We start from the raw sequence: 21743 nt of genomic DNA, 5'->3' as shown, positions 1-21743 counted from the left end.
GTATGTATGTATGTATGTATTTATGTATGTATGTATGTATGTATGTATGTACATATAGTGTGTATTTTAAGAATGTACCAAGCAGAATTCAACTGGAAGTTATGTACTATATTGAATGTTATAATTTTAAAGGCATAAATTGAAGTTTAAATAAGAGTTGAATGGATAAAATTAAAAGATATAAAGGTGTCATACTTCAATTAGTAACTACAGGGGAAAATTTGTTTAATGAGAAAAGATAATATGAAATTGAAACAGGACAGACAAAAGTATAAATATAATGATTGGAAAGACATTAAAACTTAGAAAAAGATATATAATTGAATTTAGATATGAGATAATTAAAAATAAAGTTGAGAAAACCAAGGGAGGGGAAAAATTATGGAGAAAATGTTAAAATAGTAATAAGATATGGAATAGAACACAAAGATGAATATGAAATTGAGTTTGAGTCTGTATGAAGAAGTGATAACCCAGGATCATGCTATTCTCAAAAAATGATGTTTCATTTGTATTATGTTTTTGTGAAAACCCAAATAAAATTTATATTAAAAAAAAGAAAAAAAGAAAATGCAATTGCTTTGCTACTTCAATGAGGAGTGCTTCACTTATGCTAACCCTGTTGTGGAGGAAGCATCAAGTATGGCTGTTTGGATATGTCCATATTAAAGGGTCAGAAATAAAATAACAACTAAATAGCATGTATACATGAAAAGGGATAAAGGGAAATTCATATAGAAGCTCTTAATCAAACTTCACCTCTAATTTTGTTGTGAAATTAGTATAGTTATTATTTTATGTGGGTAACCAAAATAAATTATCTTCAACTATTGCTGCGCTGTTGGGTAGGAAGTGTAAACTTGAGTATGATTGCCAATGCTCCCTGCCAGCTTCCCACAAGTAAAGTTTGTGCTTATGAGAAATTGGTAGGGTAGGTTATAAGTTTCCTGGGAAAATCTCCAACCTGTATGTACCTCTTGTACCCCCTTATTGACCTGCGCCATATCCCTTGCATACCCTTCCCAAATTGCACGGTATAACCCTGCACATTCTTCCTAACCCATGCCTTTCCTGATTCACATGATACCACTTGTGCACTCCCATGTACTCTCTGTGATCAGTATTATTCTCATGCGCTTTTTGTGATAAGTGCAGCATCTCTTGTGCACCCTTCCTGACCTCTGTGGCACCTGTGACTTATGAAGCACCTCTTGCAAACCCTTCACCCAAGTCAATGGGGAAGTCGGCAGAAAGTCTAAACTATGGGTGCTGATGCTCCCTCCCAGATTCCCACAAGCAAAGTCAGTCGGAAAGCAGCAGGAAGTTGCAACTCTAAGGCCAGTAGGCACATAAATGGCTGCTGCTGGGTTGAGAAGGGAAGGAGGAAGGAAGAAAGAAAAGGAGGGAGTAAAGAACAGGGAGGGAGGGAAAGAAGGAAGATTTTAATGGTCCCTGTTAACTTCCCACAAACAAAATCATTGTAGAAGACAGCAGGAAGTAAGAAATCACTTATTCTCCCACTGATATTTTTACTCACCAATGGTCATTTTGTTTTTCTGTTTAGGTAAGGAAATATCTCTGAAACAATGACCATGGACTGTCTATTAGGGACATAAAATTATACTAGTCATATTCCTTTACATATTTATTAAGTGCTCCAATAGGTCAATTTGGTGAGTCACTGCAACAAGTTCTTCCCTCCAGGAAAGTGTTCCCACCTGCAAACAATACTCATGAAAAAAATCTGGAATAAATTATTTGAATTGCTAATTTTTGCATCTCATTAAGTTGCTCCCATATAATTTCTATAGGGTGAAACCATTCCTTTAAAACTTTTTTTTTACAAAGCACAAATTATCCTCCTGGAACATTACAGGTTTCAAAATAAATGCTTTTCAAAGTGAATGGAAGCAACTGGATGTAAAAAACAAATTCAAGTCCAGTATGAAATGATTTTTTATACTTAATGAAGCAAGATTAACTTTGGAAATTATTATAGAGTCTCATTTCCTGTTTTTACTTCTTTCTCCCACTCTCTTTTTTCCCAACACCTACCACTTTTGGCTTTATTTTTCATCTTGTTCTAAATCACAATATTATTTTTCTAATTAATTCACATGAATTGAGACTCTTTTTGTCCCCTTTTAATTCATTCAGATGACTGCATCTTTCTTCCAATTGATAGTCCTACTGCAGGAGATGACCAAACTGAGCCCAAGGGAGGAGTCAAAGGGGTCATCAGTCTTGAGTCCCTTCAAGCCAAAAGAGATCTGAGTCCAGACCACCTTGAATTCCATTGACTCTTAACTACTACCTAGTCCAACCCACTGCCTAAGCAGAATATTCTATTCTGTTCTGTTCTGTTCTACTCTACTCTACTCTATTTGCCTTAACCATTAGTTCAGATTCTTATAGAAACCATACTGTAAACTTGCAATAAACTTATATATTCTTTTGAAGTGCCTAGACTTCCTGATTTTCCTGTGCTTAACTATTTAAGGCACATAAGAGTTCAAGTCAGAAGCTGATTTAGTGCAGCATTTTGTACTGCACACAGCTCATATCCAGGATACGAGAATGATAGCCTTCTTCCAGTGTGCCTCCTTAGCAACTGGTATTTAAGGCATGCTTCCTTATTTAAGGGTCATTTCAGCCATCAAAACTAGAAGCCATTATTATTGCTACATGTTCCAGAATTTGTTTGGGCTCAATTTAAAATCACAATTTGCAGCTATCTCCACGTAAGTGATTTCCATTGCTTTTATTAGCATATTAAAACTTTTTAATAGATTCTAAGTTCTAATTTTTCTAAAATAAGAAGGAAAAAAGCTCTCATTTTTAATGGCAGGGGTTTTGAAATGGAAAACTCATGATACCCTGATCAATAAGAAATGTACTAGTGATAGAATATTAATAATAAAATAAAAAGTGAATTCTTTATTATAAATGCAAAATTTCCAATTTTCAAACAAAGACAACCTGTCTGTTGTGTTCAAAGGCACTACGTTAGAAACTAGGAGACTGAGTTCTTTCTTTTATCCCTAGGAAGAAGGCAATGGCAAATGTCTTCCAAACATCTTGCCAAGAAAACTGCATGGAGTTGTTTATATCACCAGGAGTCAACACTGAATCAAAAGCATGCATACACGTATATAAAATACAAAAAATATATCAACATTTGAATTTCACAATTATTTGGAATCCCAAAGGTGCTTTTTTAAAGAGGCAATTGGACTTTCTGGAAACTCCAGTTGCCTCTTGAAAAAAACACCTTTTGGACAACCATAACCTGGATGACTGGGGACCGTTACCAGGGAGGTGTGTCTTCAGAATTCAACTCAGTCTGTAGATCAATGAGGCTAGAGATGAGCAAACCTGGATTCTCCCGTTGACTAAGTGGAGAATCTCCATAGACAATTATTTGGGATATTAATACTTAACCAAACAAACCACTGTTCAGTTCTGAGGTTAGGTTGTTCTTTGAATAAAAATTCAATATCTGGAGCAATTGTGTTACTTCTAAGTGTAGTTTTCTTCTATTACTTAGCTTATTTCCACACTTGTTTTTTGTTGCTGTGTGGAAAGGAAAAGTTCTCTTATAAAGATATGTTGTTGAAAATGGTATACTCAGTGCTAAAGTGGCAATTTCAGTACATCAATTTTAAAAGCTCTTGCCTGCAATTAATATGTTCTACATTAGGAAATATTGTTTGCAAAGAAAACCAGCTAATTTTAATTTATCAAAACTTATGCTATAAAAAGCAGCAACAATATCAGCAGCCTTGGCATTTGTTTATCTTTTTCTGTTTTTTTCCCCTTTTCTGTACTATTTGCAATTGTACCAGTTTGTAACCAGTTATCCATATCTGGAAAAAATATTCATATCACATACATATTTATGGACCTCATAAAAAGCCTATATAAAACTGGTATGCATGTGCTGAAGGGTACATATCTCAAATCTGTCTTGATTTGATTCCCCTCCCCCCCATTTTGAATGTTTGGCCCATGTCTCTTGAGCACCCAATGTCCTCCCGACAGCTTTCCTTTGATTGATATGATTCCCAGAGAAAATCCAAAGCTAAAGAGATTTGAAATACATGTGCAATTCTTTATTAATTCCCACTTGTGTTAATGAAGCTTACTTCAGTAGGTGTACAGAGGAAGACAGAGGAAGACATCTTATTAAATGGATCTCTTGGAGATTCACACACAAAAATACAAATACTGCCTGCAGGTGAAGTGAAGAAAATATTCCCCTCAATTGCTCTTAAGAGTTAAGATGTTTTCTGGAGTTTGGGAACAGACAAGGAGTTGTGTTCTGTGTTTATGTATGTGGCAACAGAAAGGTAGCCAGTAGCCTCCTGCGTGGATGTTTGCAAATGATGCTGATGTATAGCAAGTGAGACAGGAAAAGCAATCTCAAGGTAAGAGCAGATGGCTTGCTGTGTTTGAGATTATTGGATTTTTTTGGTTGGTTTGTTTAATCTCTCATCAAGAGGTTTCCTTGTTTGTTTAATCCCTCATTGAGAGGTTAGTCCCACAAACTCCCTTCAAGTCTTTGTGGAAACCTAGGGTTCCATGCAACCAAGTTTGAAAACTAATTCTCTATAATATGCATGATTAACAAACAATACAGAATTTCTACCTATTTTGACATATTGTTCAGTTCTGAAATATCACTTCTCAGTACTGGAACTACAATGTAAACAATATATCACAGATTCATAAAAGAACACTGGTACATCAGCAGGTTTATTTTCAATCCCTTTTTTGTGATTCCTAGTAACATACTGGGGTAAGAATTGTCATTTTATTGAACTGTCATTTTACTGAATACGATGCAGAGTAAAAATAAATGAGCCAATTTTGTAACCTCTGTTCCTAGGCCATCTCTTTTGTCTAGACTCTGTGTATGTGAGAATTCAAACTTTTTCTTCAAATATATATATCCTAATGTAATCCATACGTTGCATTAAATTATACTTTCTGGCTCGAATCTTGTTCACCCAGTTTGGAAATATGCCTTTATAGTACTCTTCATGGTCGATTTCAAATGCACCACTGGAATAATTTGATGTCATTAGAAAGCCTAACTAATTCATGTTCACCCTAATGTCAGATAATTTATAAGCAAATTAAAAAGTATTGGTTTCAATTTAGATATTTATGACTCTAAAGAAATTGTACTATGCAAATTATACTCTGTGATTTGAAAACAGTTAAGTGTGTTCTCCAAATCAAGGCCCTAGTATGTGTAAGTTAATTTATCTCTGATGACAAGATGCATTGATATAAACTGTGTTTTGCAATATACCAGAAATAGCAGTGTCCCACCGCTGGTTACATAGTTAAATATTTTGCAAACTGCAAAGGGTAGTTTGCAAATAACACTACTCCACTTGTTGGCAAAAAGACTCACTGTTGATCTCCAGACTACAGCAAACCAGACTACTTTAGGAAGTTGGCAATTGTTAATTCCTGGACAATTCACTATTGAGAATTACATGAGCAGTTCATACTTGTAAGCACTCTTCCATTATAAACTTCTCATTCTAGAGAATACAGAATCTATACTGTATAATATATCAATTTTGGGAGAAGAACACTATGTGGGAGTTGAATTTCTAAATAGGCATATAGAGAGCCATAGAAATAGCACTGAAGGAAATATTCAGAAACAGTTATATAACAGAGGACCAAAACATTCCTTAAACCTAGAAATGCTGGTAGTATTAAGAAAGAAACCAAAGTTGCAGCCTTCCTGACTCACTGTGATATAACAGGGAGACGAAGAAATGCATAATCAGATATGCAGGATTTTGTTATTATTATCTAATCTTCCTCACAGTCAGTTTCCTGATCTGGTCTACTTCAAAGAGCTGACAGGCTATTATTTGGAACTTTAACCATTTGGAGAAACATGTTTATTTACATTTAATTATCAAAAAGCATGCTCCAATATTCTGAAAACCTACATTTATTGATTAATTTGGTTCAAGAGCCATCTTACTCTAGAACAACTTTGTACAGCTCATTTTTTATTAAAATAAAAATAAGAACTTATTTGTCCAGATAAACCACAACTTAAACAAGCAATCAGGGGGCTACATACAATAAACCATAAGGCCTAGGAAAACAGTTAGATTTTTAAGGACTTCTGGAACATTATTAGGGCAGTAGTACATGGAAATCTGGGAAAATATCTTTTCACAAAACATCAGAAAGGAATAATGCCATTCAGATGGCATTATTTAATTAAGTGGATCTGGAATACTCAAACCCTGCACAATCTTACTATGGGAAAGAAATTCTAGAAATTAGATGGCACTTCCAATAACATAGCTCTATGTCATGATGAGATTTATAGATGATGAAGAGCAGTTTGAACTATAAAATAGATTGCAGTTCCCAAACTAATTCTGAATCTGTCTAATGTGCATTAAAATCATTTGTCTAGACAAGTAATAGCATGTGCAGGATGACATAATCTTGAAAAATGCCATACCTTGCACTATTCCATCAACCCTGAAACAGTATACAGAATTTGTATAACTATATTATTGCAGTTTCTGGAAAGCTGCTGCTTGGAGATCTACAGACATAAATTGCTTTAAAACAAAATAACCTGATAGAAAAGATAAAGTTAATATTTTGGTTTGGTTGAAGTAACTTTTAACAATTCAGTGTTTAAACTGATAAAGTGGTTAGCTGCTATTATTAAATCTGCCATATAACTCTATAAGAAATTCTGTAAAAAAGAAAAATGGAAAAATGGAAATTTATTTACAACAAATACAGCTATTTAAAATAATACTCTTGCTCAATATAATGTTATGTACATCATTAAAGCTGTCTGTTGCCCCCAAACCCGTACCTGAATAATTTCAGATTAGAAAGAGAATCGATTGTTCTAGTTTTATTGATACTTGGTTGATACTAACCAAGTATCTGTTGACTATCTCAACTTATCTGTGGGGCAAAAGGAAAAAGAATTCTGAACATTCAGTGCTAAATGTTAAGAAAACTTTAGTTAATTTCCTGATGAATATGAGAAATATTTGGGGAGAAAAACTTTTTCTTGCCTTTTAAGATTGTCTCTCAATTGTTTTTAGTTCTTTAAGTTATCTAATATCAGAGCACATTCAGTCAGTATTATGATGGTGTAAGCATAAATCAGCCTTTTCCAAGATGATGTGTTTCAAATGAGCTGGACCAGTGGTGAGATTAAAATAATTTAACAACTGATTCACTCAGGGTCACGTTGGCTGTCGTGAGAGACATGGTCCAAGCTGACCCTGAGTGAATCAGGTGTTAAATTACCCCACTTTGCTATCAAAGTGGATCCTGGGTGCTGTGCTGGATGGAGCTGCAATGGAGAAACAGACATCAGAGCAGCCGGCATGAGAGGAGGAGGAGGAGCAGGGAGAAGAAAAAGGGAAAGTGGCCTTCTTCTTCCCTTGTGCCGGCCAGTCCTTTGCCTGTTTCTCCATTGCAGTGCAGCACCCAGGATCCACTTTGATATCAGGGGTGGGGAGGTGGGATTGATAATTTAACAACCAGTTTATCCAAACCAGTGTGAACTGGCTGAATCCCACCACTGAGCTGGACTACAATTCTTAGTTGCAGTCCAATACACCTATAAGATGCCAGCCTTGAGGATTACTGATTAGACTGTTCTTCTTCCATTTGAACCTGCCTGAGTCTTAACACTGGGGGAAAAAAACCCTACTTGGATTTGTCATTAAAAAATATCTGACAGAATTGCTTTTTGACAACATTGCTTTTTGATATGGTAGCTTAAAACTTGGATAGCAAAATGGGTGGCATATACAATTAATAAATAAACAAATAAATAAATGAGAACAAATCTTAATAATGATATATAATAATTGTAATAATAATTACAATAAAATAATAAGAATTATAAAATTTGGAAGCATCAAATCAGTATTTAAAGAAAGTTTCTGTAATAAATTATACATATCTCTATATCTATCTATCTATCTATCTATCTATCTATCTATCTATCTATCTATCTATCTACAAAAAGGGAAAGAAGTAGTTAACATTTTTCCAATTGTCAGGCACAGATGCAATCTTCCCATGTTAAAGAAGCTACACAGCTATTCCATAAATAGGCCAGATTCATATGTTAATATGCATACAGTTACAATATCCACAAACCTAGTCATTGTTAATATTTTATTTAATACTTCGAATGTAACGGACACAGAAGTGTAGTCCAAGATGACATAACTTTAAGAAATATATGGTATCTTGGACTAAACGTTTTGATAACTCCAAAAAATATTACTCTTAAACATGTTGCTGGGATGGATGCCAATAATCTCTGGCAAGACAATATTTTTCTCATAGGAAACAGTAATTAAACTAGTGTCAGTTTGTAAAAATAACTTTCTTGTACCATAAAGATAGATAGGAGAAAGCACATTCTGCTAAATATTAATGCAAGTATGTTTCCAGAGTCAGAGCAACTCAGATAATGCCAAATCGTTAGATATCAGTATGTCTTGAACTTGGCCCCAATTACTTTTACAAGTTTTTGTCAGCTTTATTTGGCTACAGTGCATTACCAAACACTCTTAACAAAATCAGTTTAAAATCTAGGATTGCATTTTATATATTAAACCTGTTATTTTTAATATTAAATATTATGGCTTAGTTTGTTATATGAACATAGCCTGTTCTATTAGCTTACAGTTAGGTGTGTTGTGCAAGCTCTAGAAAATAAATTAAGGCAAGTACATGGATATACCTAGCTTATCAAGTTCAAGATGAGACAAGTTAATAAAATGCTCTACAAGTATCCAAGCAGCTGCTAATCAATTATTTCCTTTAAATACTGTAGCTTCTATCCATAGAAACACATAGCAACAATACAAAGCCTCATATTAAGAATAAAAATGCATGGCCTTGACATTTTTAGGGAATTAAATAATATGGGATTGTTAATAAAATATTTGTTCATGAAATAATAAAAAACAATCTTCAAACAAAACACTGGTTCTGTAGTTAAACTAGGGGAAAAAAGCCAGAATATTTTTGCTGACTGGGCTTCAGGAATCTCTATATAGATTTCAACATTTTCACCGAAATGTTTTACACACACACACACACACACAGAGAGAGAGAGAGACAGACACACACACCTTTCTGCAATTTCTTGTACCATTAAAAATTGGTCCCACATTATTGTTGCTACTGTTATACTTTTCTGCCTGATAAAATTCTCTGAGTGGCTTACAAAGGTATTTAAACTGTTAATAACAATAACATACTGTGTTTCTCCAACAATATGGCCTCCACCAATAGGAAAGCCCCGCATGATTTCTAGGCATGAGGTGAAATTAAGCCAAGCCCCCCAAATTTAGGCCTATTTAAACCATGCGTTTCCCCACTATTTCTCACATCGTTCGTTAGAACTACACGAGGTGAAGAGAAATGGGGGGAAGGGCAGGGTGGGGAGAAAACTTGCCTTTAGGAGTGCCCTGCAGGTAGCCTAGGCTAGAATACCCTGATCTACTACCAATAGAACATCAGTCAATAGAAGCTCCCCGAAGGCAGACTCACCAACCGCTTTGATCGGCCAGTAGAAGCGGCCTTGGGACGAGCACCCATGCACACACTCCCTCGCCACGAGGCCATTTCTATCAGCCGATGAAAGATCCCTGAAGGCAGAGTCACCAGCCACTTCGGGGCGAGGCGTGGCTGCCCGCATCCCCTCACCATGAGGCAGCATCTTTCGGGCAATGGAAGCACTCCAATGGCAGTCACCAGCCACTTCGATCGGCTGGTAGAAGCAGCCTCGGGGTGAGCACCCACACATACTCCCCTCGCCGCAAGGCTGCTTCTATTGGGCGATGAAAGCTCCCCAAAGGCAGAGTCACCAGTCGCTTTGGGGCGAGGCGTGGCTGCCCGCGTTCCCTCGCCATGAGGCAGTGTCTTTCGGGCAATGGAAGTTCCCCAAGGGCAGTCACCAACCACTTCAATCGGCCAGTAGAAGCGCTCCTGTTAGGAGCGCCCCGCGGGCAGCCATGCCTCGCCCCGAAACGGCTGGTGACTCTGCCTTCGGGGAGCTTTCATCGGCCGATAGAAACAGCCTCGTGGTGAGGGGACTGTACATGGGCGCTTGCCCCGAGGCCGCTTCTACCGGCCGATCGAAGTGGCTGGTGACTGCCCTTGGGGAGCTTCTATCGCCCAAAAGACACTGCCTCATGGCAAGGGGACATGGGCAGCCACGCCTCACCCTGAAGCGGCTGGTGACTCTGCCTTTGGGGAGTTTTCATCGGCCGATAGAAACAGCCTCGCGGAGAGGTAAGTGTGCATGGGGCGCTCTAGATGGGGGAGGAAATTAAGTCACCCCCAAAAAGACAGCCTAGCCATTTTTTCGGGGATCAAAAAAAAATAAGGACCGGCCTTATTTTGTGAGAAACACGGTATTAACATCAATTATTAAAACCCATGTGAAGCAAATATTATTAAAATATAATGTCAGTGAAATGAAGAAGTTTAAAATAAAAAACTAACTACAAAACCATTTGGAAGCAGTAGGGCAATGGCTTAGGTTAGCACTGAAGAAAGAGAAACAGGTAAGTTAATTTTGAACAGGATATCATTCCATAGGTATGGTCCCACTGTTAGGAAAATGCACTTCCACATATACATCCACTAATTTCATATATAGTCCTTTAATGGAAGTAGCAGTATCTTGTGCACACTTTAAATATAAATAGGCAAAAATGATTTAATTAATAAGAATGGTTTTCTGATTTCACAAATGTATATTTGGAAAATTTCTTAGAACTAAGTTTTCTATTCCTAAGCATTTGTATGGATCTCTTAAAAAAACATTTTTATTAGGTTGTAGAAGAAATACAAAAATATGAAAACAAATAATAGGACACAATGGGGAAAAGGGGAAAGAAAAGTGGGGAGGGGAGAAGGAAAAGAAAAAAAGTATTGACTTCCGACTCTCTCTGTTCCCATGCATTTGTATGAATCTCTTAAGCAGCATGTATGCTATAAAATTCTATACATAATTTACATGATTAGCACTGTTATATTAACACTGTTTTACTTGCACTAGCACTGTTAGACTAGCACCATTAGACTAACACTGATGATGTTACCTAGTTTGAGTAATGAAACATCTGCAAGAAAACAACCAAGCTCAGAGAGCACCAAGGACCCTTCACTTCAACCCTGACCTACAAATATTATCCTTTATTGGTAATTTATGTTATCTTTGAAGCAAATACATACTTATTTTGATTGATGTGTAATAGTGTGGACTTCATGGTGAAGATGTACATATTTAATTTCAGAGAAAAGAAATTAATGCAAACTATATTACCCAAATCTAACTTTTAAGTTAGCTTACATTTGTTAGCTTACATTTGTGCTATTTAACTGAGTAAAAAACACAATCCATGTAACTTTTTAAACATATATCAATTGTATACTGGTATACCAATTACAGGTAGTCCTCGACTTACAACTACAATTGAGCCCAAAATTTGTTGCTAAGCGAGATAGTTGTTAAGTGAATTTTGCCCTGTTTTACGACTTTTCTTGCCAGAGTTGATAATTGAATCACTGCAGTTGTGAAGTTAGTAACCTGGTTGTTAAGTGAATCTGGCTTCCCCATTGACTTTGTCAGAAGATAGCAAAAGATGTTCACATGATCCGGGGACACTGCAACCATCATAAATATGAACCAGTTGCCAAGCATCCAAATTTTGATTATGTGACCATGGGGATGCTACAATGGTCATAATTGTGAAATCATAAGTCACTTTATTCAGTGATGTTGTAACTTCAAACAGTCATTAAATGAACTGTTTTGAGTCAAGGACTATCTGTATAAATTTGGTATATATATATATACCAAAGCAATTGTTCAATTCATTAATTGATATTTAAATCTAATTTTGCAGAAATATAGGTAAAATAAAGAATATTAACTCTTATACCCCAATATTATACTATTCGTTGAAAGAAGCACTTGATTTCACTAATGCAAGAATCATTGTGATTTCATTAAAAAGTCTTTAACAGTGTGGAAGTAAAATACATTCAAATATTAAAACATTTACTGGATAAATTAAGAATTATGATTCATAATTATATATTAAGGTTTACAAATATACTAAAGAATTGAAAAGTAGCATCATTAACACTATACCTTGATTTCTTCTATTTCATCTGGCACTATCTTGTATGCAGATACAGTTCCACCTAATCTGAAATTTGGAGAAGAAAATATTCTCAAAACCAGTGGCACATCAGTCAACATATGAAGAAATAAATATGTTAATATTAACAATAAAAACAATATTTGTGCTTAACATCTAGGATGAAACTTGACTGGCCAAGGAATTATGCATAGCAGCAAGAGCGTACAACATCTTGAAGAAAATAAGTGAGGCTTATATGTAACCAGATGTAGTGGGTGTTTGTTCACAGAAAGGTTTAATGAGGATCTCACTACAATTAGGTTTGAAAAGTTGAATATATATTTGCTGAATTGCTTATTTGCATATTACAAATGTTTCTTTACCATTTTCTTTTTGACATGTGTAAGCAGCAGATGTTAATAAATAGTACAAGCAGCTTGAGTATTATTTAAATCTTATGTATGAAAATACATTGTTTGCCATTCCACTCTAACAATATCAAAAAATAGAGGCTCAACTGTAACATATTAATATTACTAATAATCCTTGAGTAGAATACAAATACCACAGTATGTCTCGAATGTCATGCCTTCTATTTAAGAGGTTTTTTATATTTATTTCAGAGAAGATTCATATTCAGATTGTTTGCCCAACTATGGCAATTGTTCACTGTATCCCTTCTGTACCTTCTTGGTCAAAATCTAGAACTATTCCATGAACCTTGAAGACTTAAAGAATAACTTTTCTATTACTCAGACACGCGGCAACACAAGACTTTTGAAGTACTTACGGATACTTTAAGAGTTATAGCCAGCATCACATATACTGAAAAAGTTACAAGATCTGTTCTAGTATATCACATTAAAATTGTAAAGAAACTTGTTTTTCAGAATGCTATGCAATAACTCCAAAATATTTTAAACCCATTGTTTAAACTTTTATGCTAGTCTTACCTGGGCGTACTCTCTATACGCTAAGTACTTTGTACCTGGAGTGCTATTGCTTCATCCAGTTCACATGACAACCATCTCTAGTTCTAAGAAGGACTTTGTGTTTTCTGAATCAATTCTTGTTAAGTCTTCTTAGAGATCTTATTCTTATAATTTTCCATATGCGAACCCTTGTTCTTTACTACTTGTTTTGAGTGAGTCATACATAATCCAAGTTAATACTGTACATTTCTTCATATCTTCACTTAAATACATAACCAAGATACACCTACCCACCACTTAAATATATTTGATAAATACATAAAATAAAGGTATGGTTTAATGAGCTTTGGAATCTGCTGAATAAGGACATGCCATTGATAATGATGGTTGAGGAGAGTCAAAGGCTGGATAGATTGGGGTAGTTCTGTCAATGGGATATGTAGGGGAAAGGAATGAAAAGAAAATGTAAGTGACAGATTGAGGGAAAGAGAAAAAATGCCTTTAGCAAAATTGGATTGTCATTCCATTGTAAGAAATTTTTCAAGTATTGTGCTACTATGTTTCCCTAAAAATACGACTTATCCCGTAAACAAGCCCTAGCCTGATTTTTGGGATGGACCTAATATAAGACCTACCCCAAAAATAAGCCATAGTGAAGGGGGTGGAGGTGGCCAGCACAGGAGGCAGCCCTTCCCTTTCCTGGTCACCTCATGGAGGCTCAGCTTCTTAATTGTAGCCCCGCGGATCAGCTGAGCCAGCAAGGGCTGGAACATGCCTCTCATTCTGTCTCCCTGGGTGCCTGGAGGTGTTTCTGGCGCATTCTTGCTGGCCCTGGCTTTTTTAACACCATACTTAGAGGAAAATCCCCACCCTCATCATGCTTTGATTTTGCTTTCTGTGAAGTTTTGTGCCAAGAAAGGTCCATGCTGTCACTTTCCCTTCTTGCTCCCACTCCTCCAGCTGTCCATCTCAGTTTTCACAGGATTGCAAAGCTGGAGGCTTCAGAGGGAGCATTTTTGTGATGTGTGCCTATGCGGGGCTCCCCAAGGAAAGGATATCAGGAGGAAAAGGGGGGGATTGACAGGTGGATGCAGAGCTGCCGCAGGTGAGGCAGACAGTGAAAGCGACCAGTGGCAGCCCCACATTTGCCATGTACAGCTGACAAGAGAGTTGCAGTGCCTGCCAGAGCCTGAAGAACAACAGGGACAGTGTAGCTGTAGGCCCAGCACTTGCAGCAACGAATAGGCGTGCAGGCCAGTGCTCAGCAGCCCAAAGGTGGCAGCAGGCAGGCAGCATAGCCGGCATGGTTCCACCAGTGGCCGCTTACGAAGTGGCACTGGCAGGCTGGCAGCGCTCCAGAGGTTTTAGATCTGGGACAACTCACCATACGCCAGGCAGGAGCATCTGAGAGCAGCGCTGCCAGTAGGGCAAAGAGCTCTCCCCCAAGGCCAGCAGCAGCATGGGCAGCGCACAGTGAGCTAAGCCCATTGCAGCTGAAGGCAAGCACACAGTGGGACGGAGAGGGCAGGGCCAGAATAAGCTGTGCTCACATTCCCATTGCCCTCCCCCCACCCGCTTACCACCTGCTGCACATCAAAAAAAATAAGATCTCCCTAAAATAAGCCTGAGTGCTTATTTTCAAGCCCAAAAGAAAATAAGATTGGGTCTTATTTTCAGGGAAACACGGTACGAGGATTGTAGTCCATCTTTGCTTTGAAATCCTTTTCTTGCTAAATTAATCTCTTTTTTTTTGGCCTCAGGTGATTGTCATTTGCAAACTTATGTGATTATTTGTTAGATTTTTATCTCATTTTACTTCTGATCAACTCAAAGCAGCATGCATTATCTAATGCTTCTGCTTTCTATTTTGCTTACCACAGGGGAGATGATTTCGGTTGGACTGGGTCAAAATCATCCAACTGGTTTTTATGTTCAAAAGAGGACCAGAATTCATGGTTTACCAGGTTCTAGCCCAGCTCCTTGTCACTATATCATACTGGCTCTCAAAAGTTGCAGTTGAGGGTCCATCATTTTTGATATTTTATTAATGAACTGTGTACAATAAAATGGATGTTAATACTGAATTTGAAAATAGTTACACAGACTACCAGAGGGCAGGTACCAGATGACCAGTTTCATCCATTTTGGAAATGTCAGGTAGCCAAATGTTATTCTATAGAGATTCAAACAGTCTATCATGAATTCAACTCAAGGAACTGTAGTTTAGATGGCTATACATATGCATTGGTAGATTAATGTATGTATTTATTTGATTTACAGAACTGCCCACCTCACAGCAGTGACTCTAGGTCATGTACAAAGATTCAAACCACCATAACAATGTAAGACCATGACACCTTATAAAAATTAACCTTCCAACCAAAAAAGTCAGAGCTGATCTAATTCCTGACCCACATCCCTGGGAAACAGCCAGGCCTTCAAAGACATATGGATCTCTAGGGGAATGCAGTTCCACAGGGCAGGCACAGCTCAAAGGTTCAACAAGATGGCCGTGTTTGATGATGGAACTTGAAGCATGTCTTCCTTGCTGGACCTGGTACAGTGGGCAGAAACAATGGCTGACAGGCTGTCCCACCAATAGGCTGATTATTTGTCATGTGGACCTCTTTAGGTAGTATCCAGCATCTTCAATTAGATGTAGAAGACTATGAGGAGCCAGTGCAGCTTGCCTGGTGGTACCAAAGGCCACTCAGAGATCAAGGAGGACCGGGACAGATATCTTATCCCCATTTTGAGCCTGCCAATGGGAATACTTAAGAAAATCTCTTATCAATGTTCAATCAAGCTAAACCCTTTGTCCTCCTCTAACAGGATTCTAGCATTTCTTATTCTATTTCATCATCGGACTTCTTCTGAAAATCAGGGAAGATCCACATGCATAGGTAATTCACCACAAGCAGGATCCAGTCCAAGGACAAAAATCACCCTCTTATTTCTAAATTAACACTTTACTAAAATAATAAATATATGAATAATTGATTGATCGATCTTTATATAAAAGTAACGATAAATGAAAAATTATTATAGGAATTCCAGTAAACCAAATAAATGACCAGATAGTAGCATGAATTTTATGGGCTCTTCTGGACAGAAGAGAGAGCTAGAGGATAAAGAAAAGAACAGAGCAGAATTTTATAACAGAAGCAATTAAACATATTTTTTCTCAATCTATGTTTGAAAACATAGACAAACTTCTTGATAAAATGGATAGTATGCTGTAACGAAGCTACAGAACAAGAATATGCTGCAATGAATAATTCTGAGATTAGTCGAAGGGAGATTTAACATGGCAAGCAATGATATGAAGAAAGATATAGATCTACAAGTAGAATTGATAAATAATTTATATCCTAAAGGAGATAAACAGCCATTGAACTAGGAAATGGATTTGGTTCATTTTTTCTTACTGGGTATATAAAAGAATTTTGTTAAGGTCTTTAAGGATTTAACTGGAGGGATAAAACAAAAAGACAAAATAAATCTGTTAAAGTTCTGAAAGATTTGTGGCTACAAAGACACATGAACATTTTTATTTAAAAACATTTAAATGTATATACTATCATTTTTAGAAAAGAAGTTATCTAGCGATATTCCTCAGTTTACATAATTGTAAAGCCTTAGAGTAGTTTAAAACATTGTGTATGTTGTATTTGTACAACAAACTGAGCCACTAATTCATTTTGAAAACCTTACTAAATGAGTCACCTCAATTCAGTGTTAACAGTCTAAAAATAACTTCATCCAGCTTTACTGTTGTCATTTGCACAAGTCCTCAGATATCACTTCAATTAAAATAAATCTCTTGGTTCATATTATTTAAGGACATTTTTACTAACCCAAAAAATAAAAACAGTTTTCCTCTTGAAGCATAAATAGAGCTTGGAAATTTTTTAAATTTGAAGACAAAATGCTACTTTGGATTTTGAGGGCACATACCAGAATTCAGCAGGTTCTGACCAGTTCTGGACAACCGATAGAGAAAATTTTGAGTAGTTCGGAGAACCAGCAAATATCACCTCTGACTGGCCCCACTCCCATCTATTCTCTGCCTCCCGAGTCCCAGCTGATCAGCTGGGTCTTCTTTTGTTGCCCTGCACAGGAGAATGGAGCTGGAAGGCAGGTTAGCGGTGTGGGGACGGAATGGGGATTTTGCAGTAACCTTCCCCTGCCACACCCACCAAGCCATACCATACTCAAGCCACGACCACAGAAACGGTAGTAAAAATTTTGGAATCCCACCACTGGTGCATACAATCTGTTTGCAATTCCTTAAATCGACTGTATCTATTTTCCTGAACAAAGACAAGTTTAATTCAAAGATCACGTTTAATTCAAGGACCTTTAGATACATATTTTGGATATGTGTTTGTGTGTATGTGTACCTAATCATTCTGAATCACCTTTAGCCTTAGAATCCAAAGAACTGCACAGCTCTAATGCATATAAACTTATTTTTCCCAGATGTATCTTGTATATGGCACAATCTCTTGTCTATCGTATTTTTTAAAAAATAATTTTTGAAAAGTTGGATTAACTCAGAACATTCTAACAATTAACTCAGCTCAAACATCTCAACCTTATGGAAGATTAGGTGGAGGGTTAAGTATCCAAACAGCAATTATTTCATCAGTACAGTACACTATGTTCAACTAACAACCATAACAAAAGCTATCTTTGATGTAAAGAACCAGGGAATTAGTGTAGAAAATTATTAAAAGGGCAGTGGGAATTACTAAAGGACTTCATGATGGCTTTTGCAATCAAATTTAGTAATCTCTAATTGCTTCATGGTCTGATTGAGGACACAGAGCTGCCACTGACCTAAATATGAAGATACATCTTATCACAGGAAATGGAGAAAATATTTTCAAGAAAGAAAAAAAAATAGAAATACTGACAACCAGATTGTCTTAACCATAAGTGAACTGTGTTTATATCTGAAATGGCCATTCGGGTGCCTTCATAATCAGCAGAATTGACAGAAAAATGAACAGGATAGACTCTATCTATGAGTGATAAAGATATAAGGTTTTTAGCAAAGTTCTGCCAGTGCTCATCCTGGAACAGAAACTTTTACACTTCACAGATTATTTTGTTTACCGGTAATCCTCGACTTACAACTATAATGGAACCTGGAATTTCAATTGTAAGTCATGTTAGTCATAAATTGAGGCACCCACATCACCAGATCCAATTTTACAACATTTTTTGCAGTGGTCTTTAAGCATGTGCTGCTTTCATTAAGTGAACATCGTGGTCATTAAGCAAATTAATTTAATTTTATGGGTGAAAAGGCTGCAAACTACCAATAAAGCCATAAAGATGAGCTGGTTGCCAGCTACCCAAAATGTAATTGTGTGACTGTGGGGATATATACGACCCTGGGAAGTCTGGAATTGGGTCATATGAAGATTTGGAGAAAGCCCATTATAACTTTGAATGGTCACTAAGCAAATCATCATTAAGTGAAGACCACAATAATAACAAACTTGCTGAAATGTTGGCAATCATAGGAGACCTGATTGCAAGCAAAACACAAGCCAGACTGGAAAAGAAATGCACCAATGGATAATTTTGGAGTGAGTTTAGGTTTCTCTGCAAATATAGAAAATGGTTGCAATGTTGTTCTATGCCACCTATAGCAATATAGGTTCCGTTTTATTAAAAAAAGATTTTAAAAGATTGGCTAAAAAAACCTGAGCACCTTGTAGTCAACAAGAAATTCCAAAAAGCTAAAATATTAGCCAGCCATTTCTTGATTCCAATAAAATTTGAACATTACTGTCAGTCTTGGGAGCCATTTTTTACTTGGAAGTTTTGAGGCTGCCACATTCAGTGCCTGGGAATTTGGAAGAGGGGATTTCATAGTGAGGTAGAAGATTAGACCCAACAACATTCTTTCTCTGAGAGTCAAGGACATGTTTCCCTGTACCTGGAGCGGAGTGACTGGAGGGATGTCTCCAGTTGGGACGAAGATTTGATTGGGCCATGTGATGGACTGATGGATACAGGGGGTGGATCTTTGATTTTCTTTTGGGAAGGGATAACCTGGAACTCTCAGATTCGGGTTTCCCAGATGTGCTAATAGGACAACTCAAATAAAATGGAACTTTGAGGAAATTTTTGTCTCAGAGTTTATTGGTTTGGAGTTGGTTAGTTGGAACACTGACAATTACAAGAATTGTAATTTGGGCTATATCTGTTATCAAAATATGAGGAGCAAGTGAGATCAAGATAAGCGGCATGCTTCAAGAGGCATGAGGAGAAAAATTTGGGCAACTTAGAAGAAAAATTTGTCAAACTTGTCAATTTGAAGGAATCTTATTTGCAGCCTTGAGAAGGACATGCTATACAGCCTCAAACGAAAGAGGATATTTTAACACACTATATCTAATTTTGGTAGTCAAAATGGATAGCCTGTTATGGAGCAAACCCCAACCCAACATTGAATTGAATCAAACCAAACTCCAATGAATTGGAAACATTATTTACACAACAGATTTGAGGCCTAAGTGAGATGAAAGTTTGAAGATACCCTATACAGGCAGTCCTCAACTTAATAATAGTTCACTGAGTGATTGGTCAAAGTTACCAGGCATTAAAAAATGTGACAATTTTTATGACCATTTTTCGCACTTATAACTGTTGCAGCCCCAGCGTCATGTGATTAAAATTCAGATACTTGGCAACTGACTCATATTTATGACAGCTGCAGTGTGATCATCTTTTGTGACTTTCTGACAAACAAGTAAATGGGGAAGTCAGATTATAACAACTGTGTTACTAACTTAATTTCAGTGATTCACTTAACAATGGGGTCAAGAAAAATTGTAAAATGGGGCAAACTCAAAAACTGTCTTGCTTAGCAATAGAAATTTTGGGCTCAATTGTGGTTTTAAGTTGAGGATTATCTGTATAGTTTCTCCCCGCCCTCTCAAAAAAAAATCACCCAAAATAAAAAATGGAAGATGAGAGGGTAAGTATAAGCTAATTATCTATGCAAAGCTAAAGTTGTATCCTTGATATCTTTTAGCTCCATGATATAGCCCAGATAAGAAATACTGCCAGTGTTTCTTTATGTACCATTATCTTTATTGTAAGGTTATATTAACAGAAATTCTCAAGAGTGAAAGTATTTTCCCCTTCTTTTGTTTTACTTTCTGGAAAACTAGGGAGGGGTTTTTTGGTTTTTTTTGGAAACATTTCTCACACCCTCCCTCTTTTTGTGGCCCGAGGTATCTTCGACATGCCAGTTATCCAGTTACCAGCTCTGTCTCCTGCATCTCAAGGTCATTCCCATATACAATTATAATATCGCAGGATAAAAGGTGACACAAGAGACCACACGTTAGTGCTTAAAAAGAAAACTCTCTGAAACTTTAATCCCAAGAAAGCATTTATGCTGTACATAGAATATGAAGAAAGGGTTTCATATATATGTGTTTGTACTGTATATACGTATAATATGAAAAATAATTTAGACAGATGATTGTGCGCTACTCTTTTTGCAGTTATGGGGATTTGACCTGGAGTATTAGGCCACTAAATTGCCCCCAGTTGAAGACACTATATAGATAGATCATAAACCACCATCTTTTTTGTAGACAACAGAGAATTTGATATAAAGTCCTGTATCCACAGACCAGAAGGGACAGATTATGTGACACTTTTTTGAAATACTTTTCAGACATCAACTTTCAGAAGAGAAATAATTTGATGTATCTGTGGACAACACCCAAAGCACAGTTGCTGAAGAGTAGTCAATTAGATCTTTGGAAAAGAGCAAGTTATTAAGACAGGGTTTGTTTTTTTTGCAGGCTCCATCAGATTTAATAAAGAAAAGTATTTGAACCTGGACTACTTTTTCAACTGAAGTAACACCAATACTATTTGCCATTAGTAAGGCCAATAAGAGGGAATCAAAATCATTATTACAAAAGGACTACAAATTTAATTTTTATAGGTAATCTATTTGTGTGGAAGACATTGTTACTTTCAAGGTGACCATCGGTTTTTCATTGACCACATGTCTGCAGGAAAAGAGTAGAAAATAAACAAATAACATCTATGGAACTGGGATGGAGTAAAGTTGTAAACTGTAAGGAACAGAAATGTCTTAAATCTCAGCATCTGCTGTGACCATATTTCACTCCAAAATAAGCACTCTAAGTTTAGTACACAGCTAGCTTTTGGATTAAATGCAGAAATCCCAACTTCTCCTTGCTTAATCCTTTTGCTAAGTATAAATGATCTTCTGGAAGACCTCGACATTTCTTTACAACATTTCTTAGATCTTATCAGGACATTCTCACTGGAAAAGTTCCTGTTTTTCCTAAAGCATTGTATTGCATCAAGATTACTAAGTTTATTCAAAAAAATATGTCTCACATATAGATAGTCCTTTGGAGTCGAAGATTTGTGGAGACAAGGATAGCTCTGCAGTCCCAATCTGGAATCACAGACTCTAGCACAATGGAAACCCATTAGAAATCCATTGTATTAATAAATGTGGGTCTTATTCTGTGATGTCGGTTTTCTATCAGTTTTTGTCAGTGCCTATCTTCAAAGCCAATGAAGGCTCTGTAGCACA

The 21743-nt window shown here is 36.7% G+C and overlaps 1 protein-coding gene across 43 annotated transcripts in view; it reads right to left on the bottom strand.

Annotated features, from left to right (window-relative positions):
* GPHN (gephyrin) overlaps positions 1 to 21743 on the bottom strand; it is a 224934-nt gene that overhangs the window by 142775 nt on the left and 60416 nt on the right. For 40 of the 43 annotated variants that reach the window (XM_026708419.2, XM_026708427.2, XM_087921648.1 and 37 more), the window contains one exon: positions 12209 to 12266. The exons of the other annotated variants lie outside the window; for them this stretch is intronic. In XM_026708419.2, coding sequence (XP_026564204.1) covers positions 12209 to 12266 — 58 coding nt within the window. The remainder of the gene's footprint in view (positions 1 to 12208; positions 12267 to 21743) is intronic. 43 annotated transcript variants of the gene reach the window in all.

The sequence above is a fragment of the Pseudonaja textilis genome, chromosome 1, assembly GCF_049901715.1.
Source record: "Pseudonaja textilis isolate UNSWEBS1 chromosome 1, rPseTex1.2, whole genome shotgun sequence".
NCBI classification, from domain to species: Eukaryota; Metazoa; Chordata; class Lepidosauria; order Squamata; family Elapidae; genus Pseudonaja; species Pseudonaja textilis.
The sequence above is the reverse complement of the archived record's forward strand: the minus strand, read 5'-3'. Positions and strand labels throughout refer to the sequence as shown.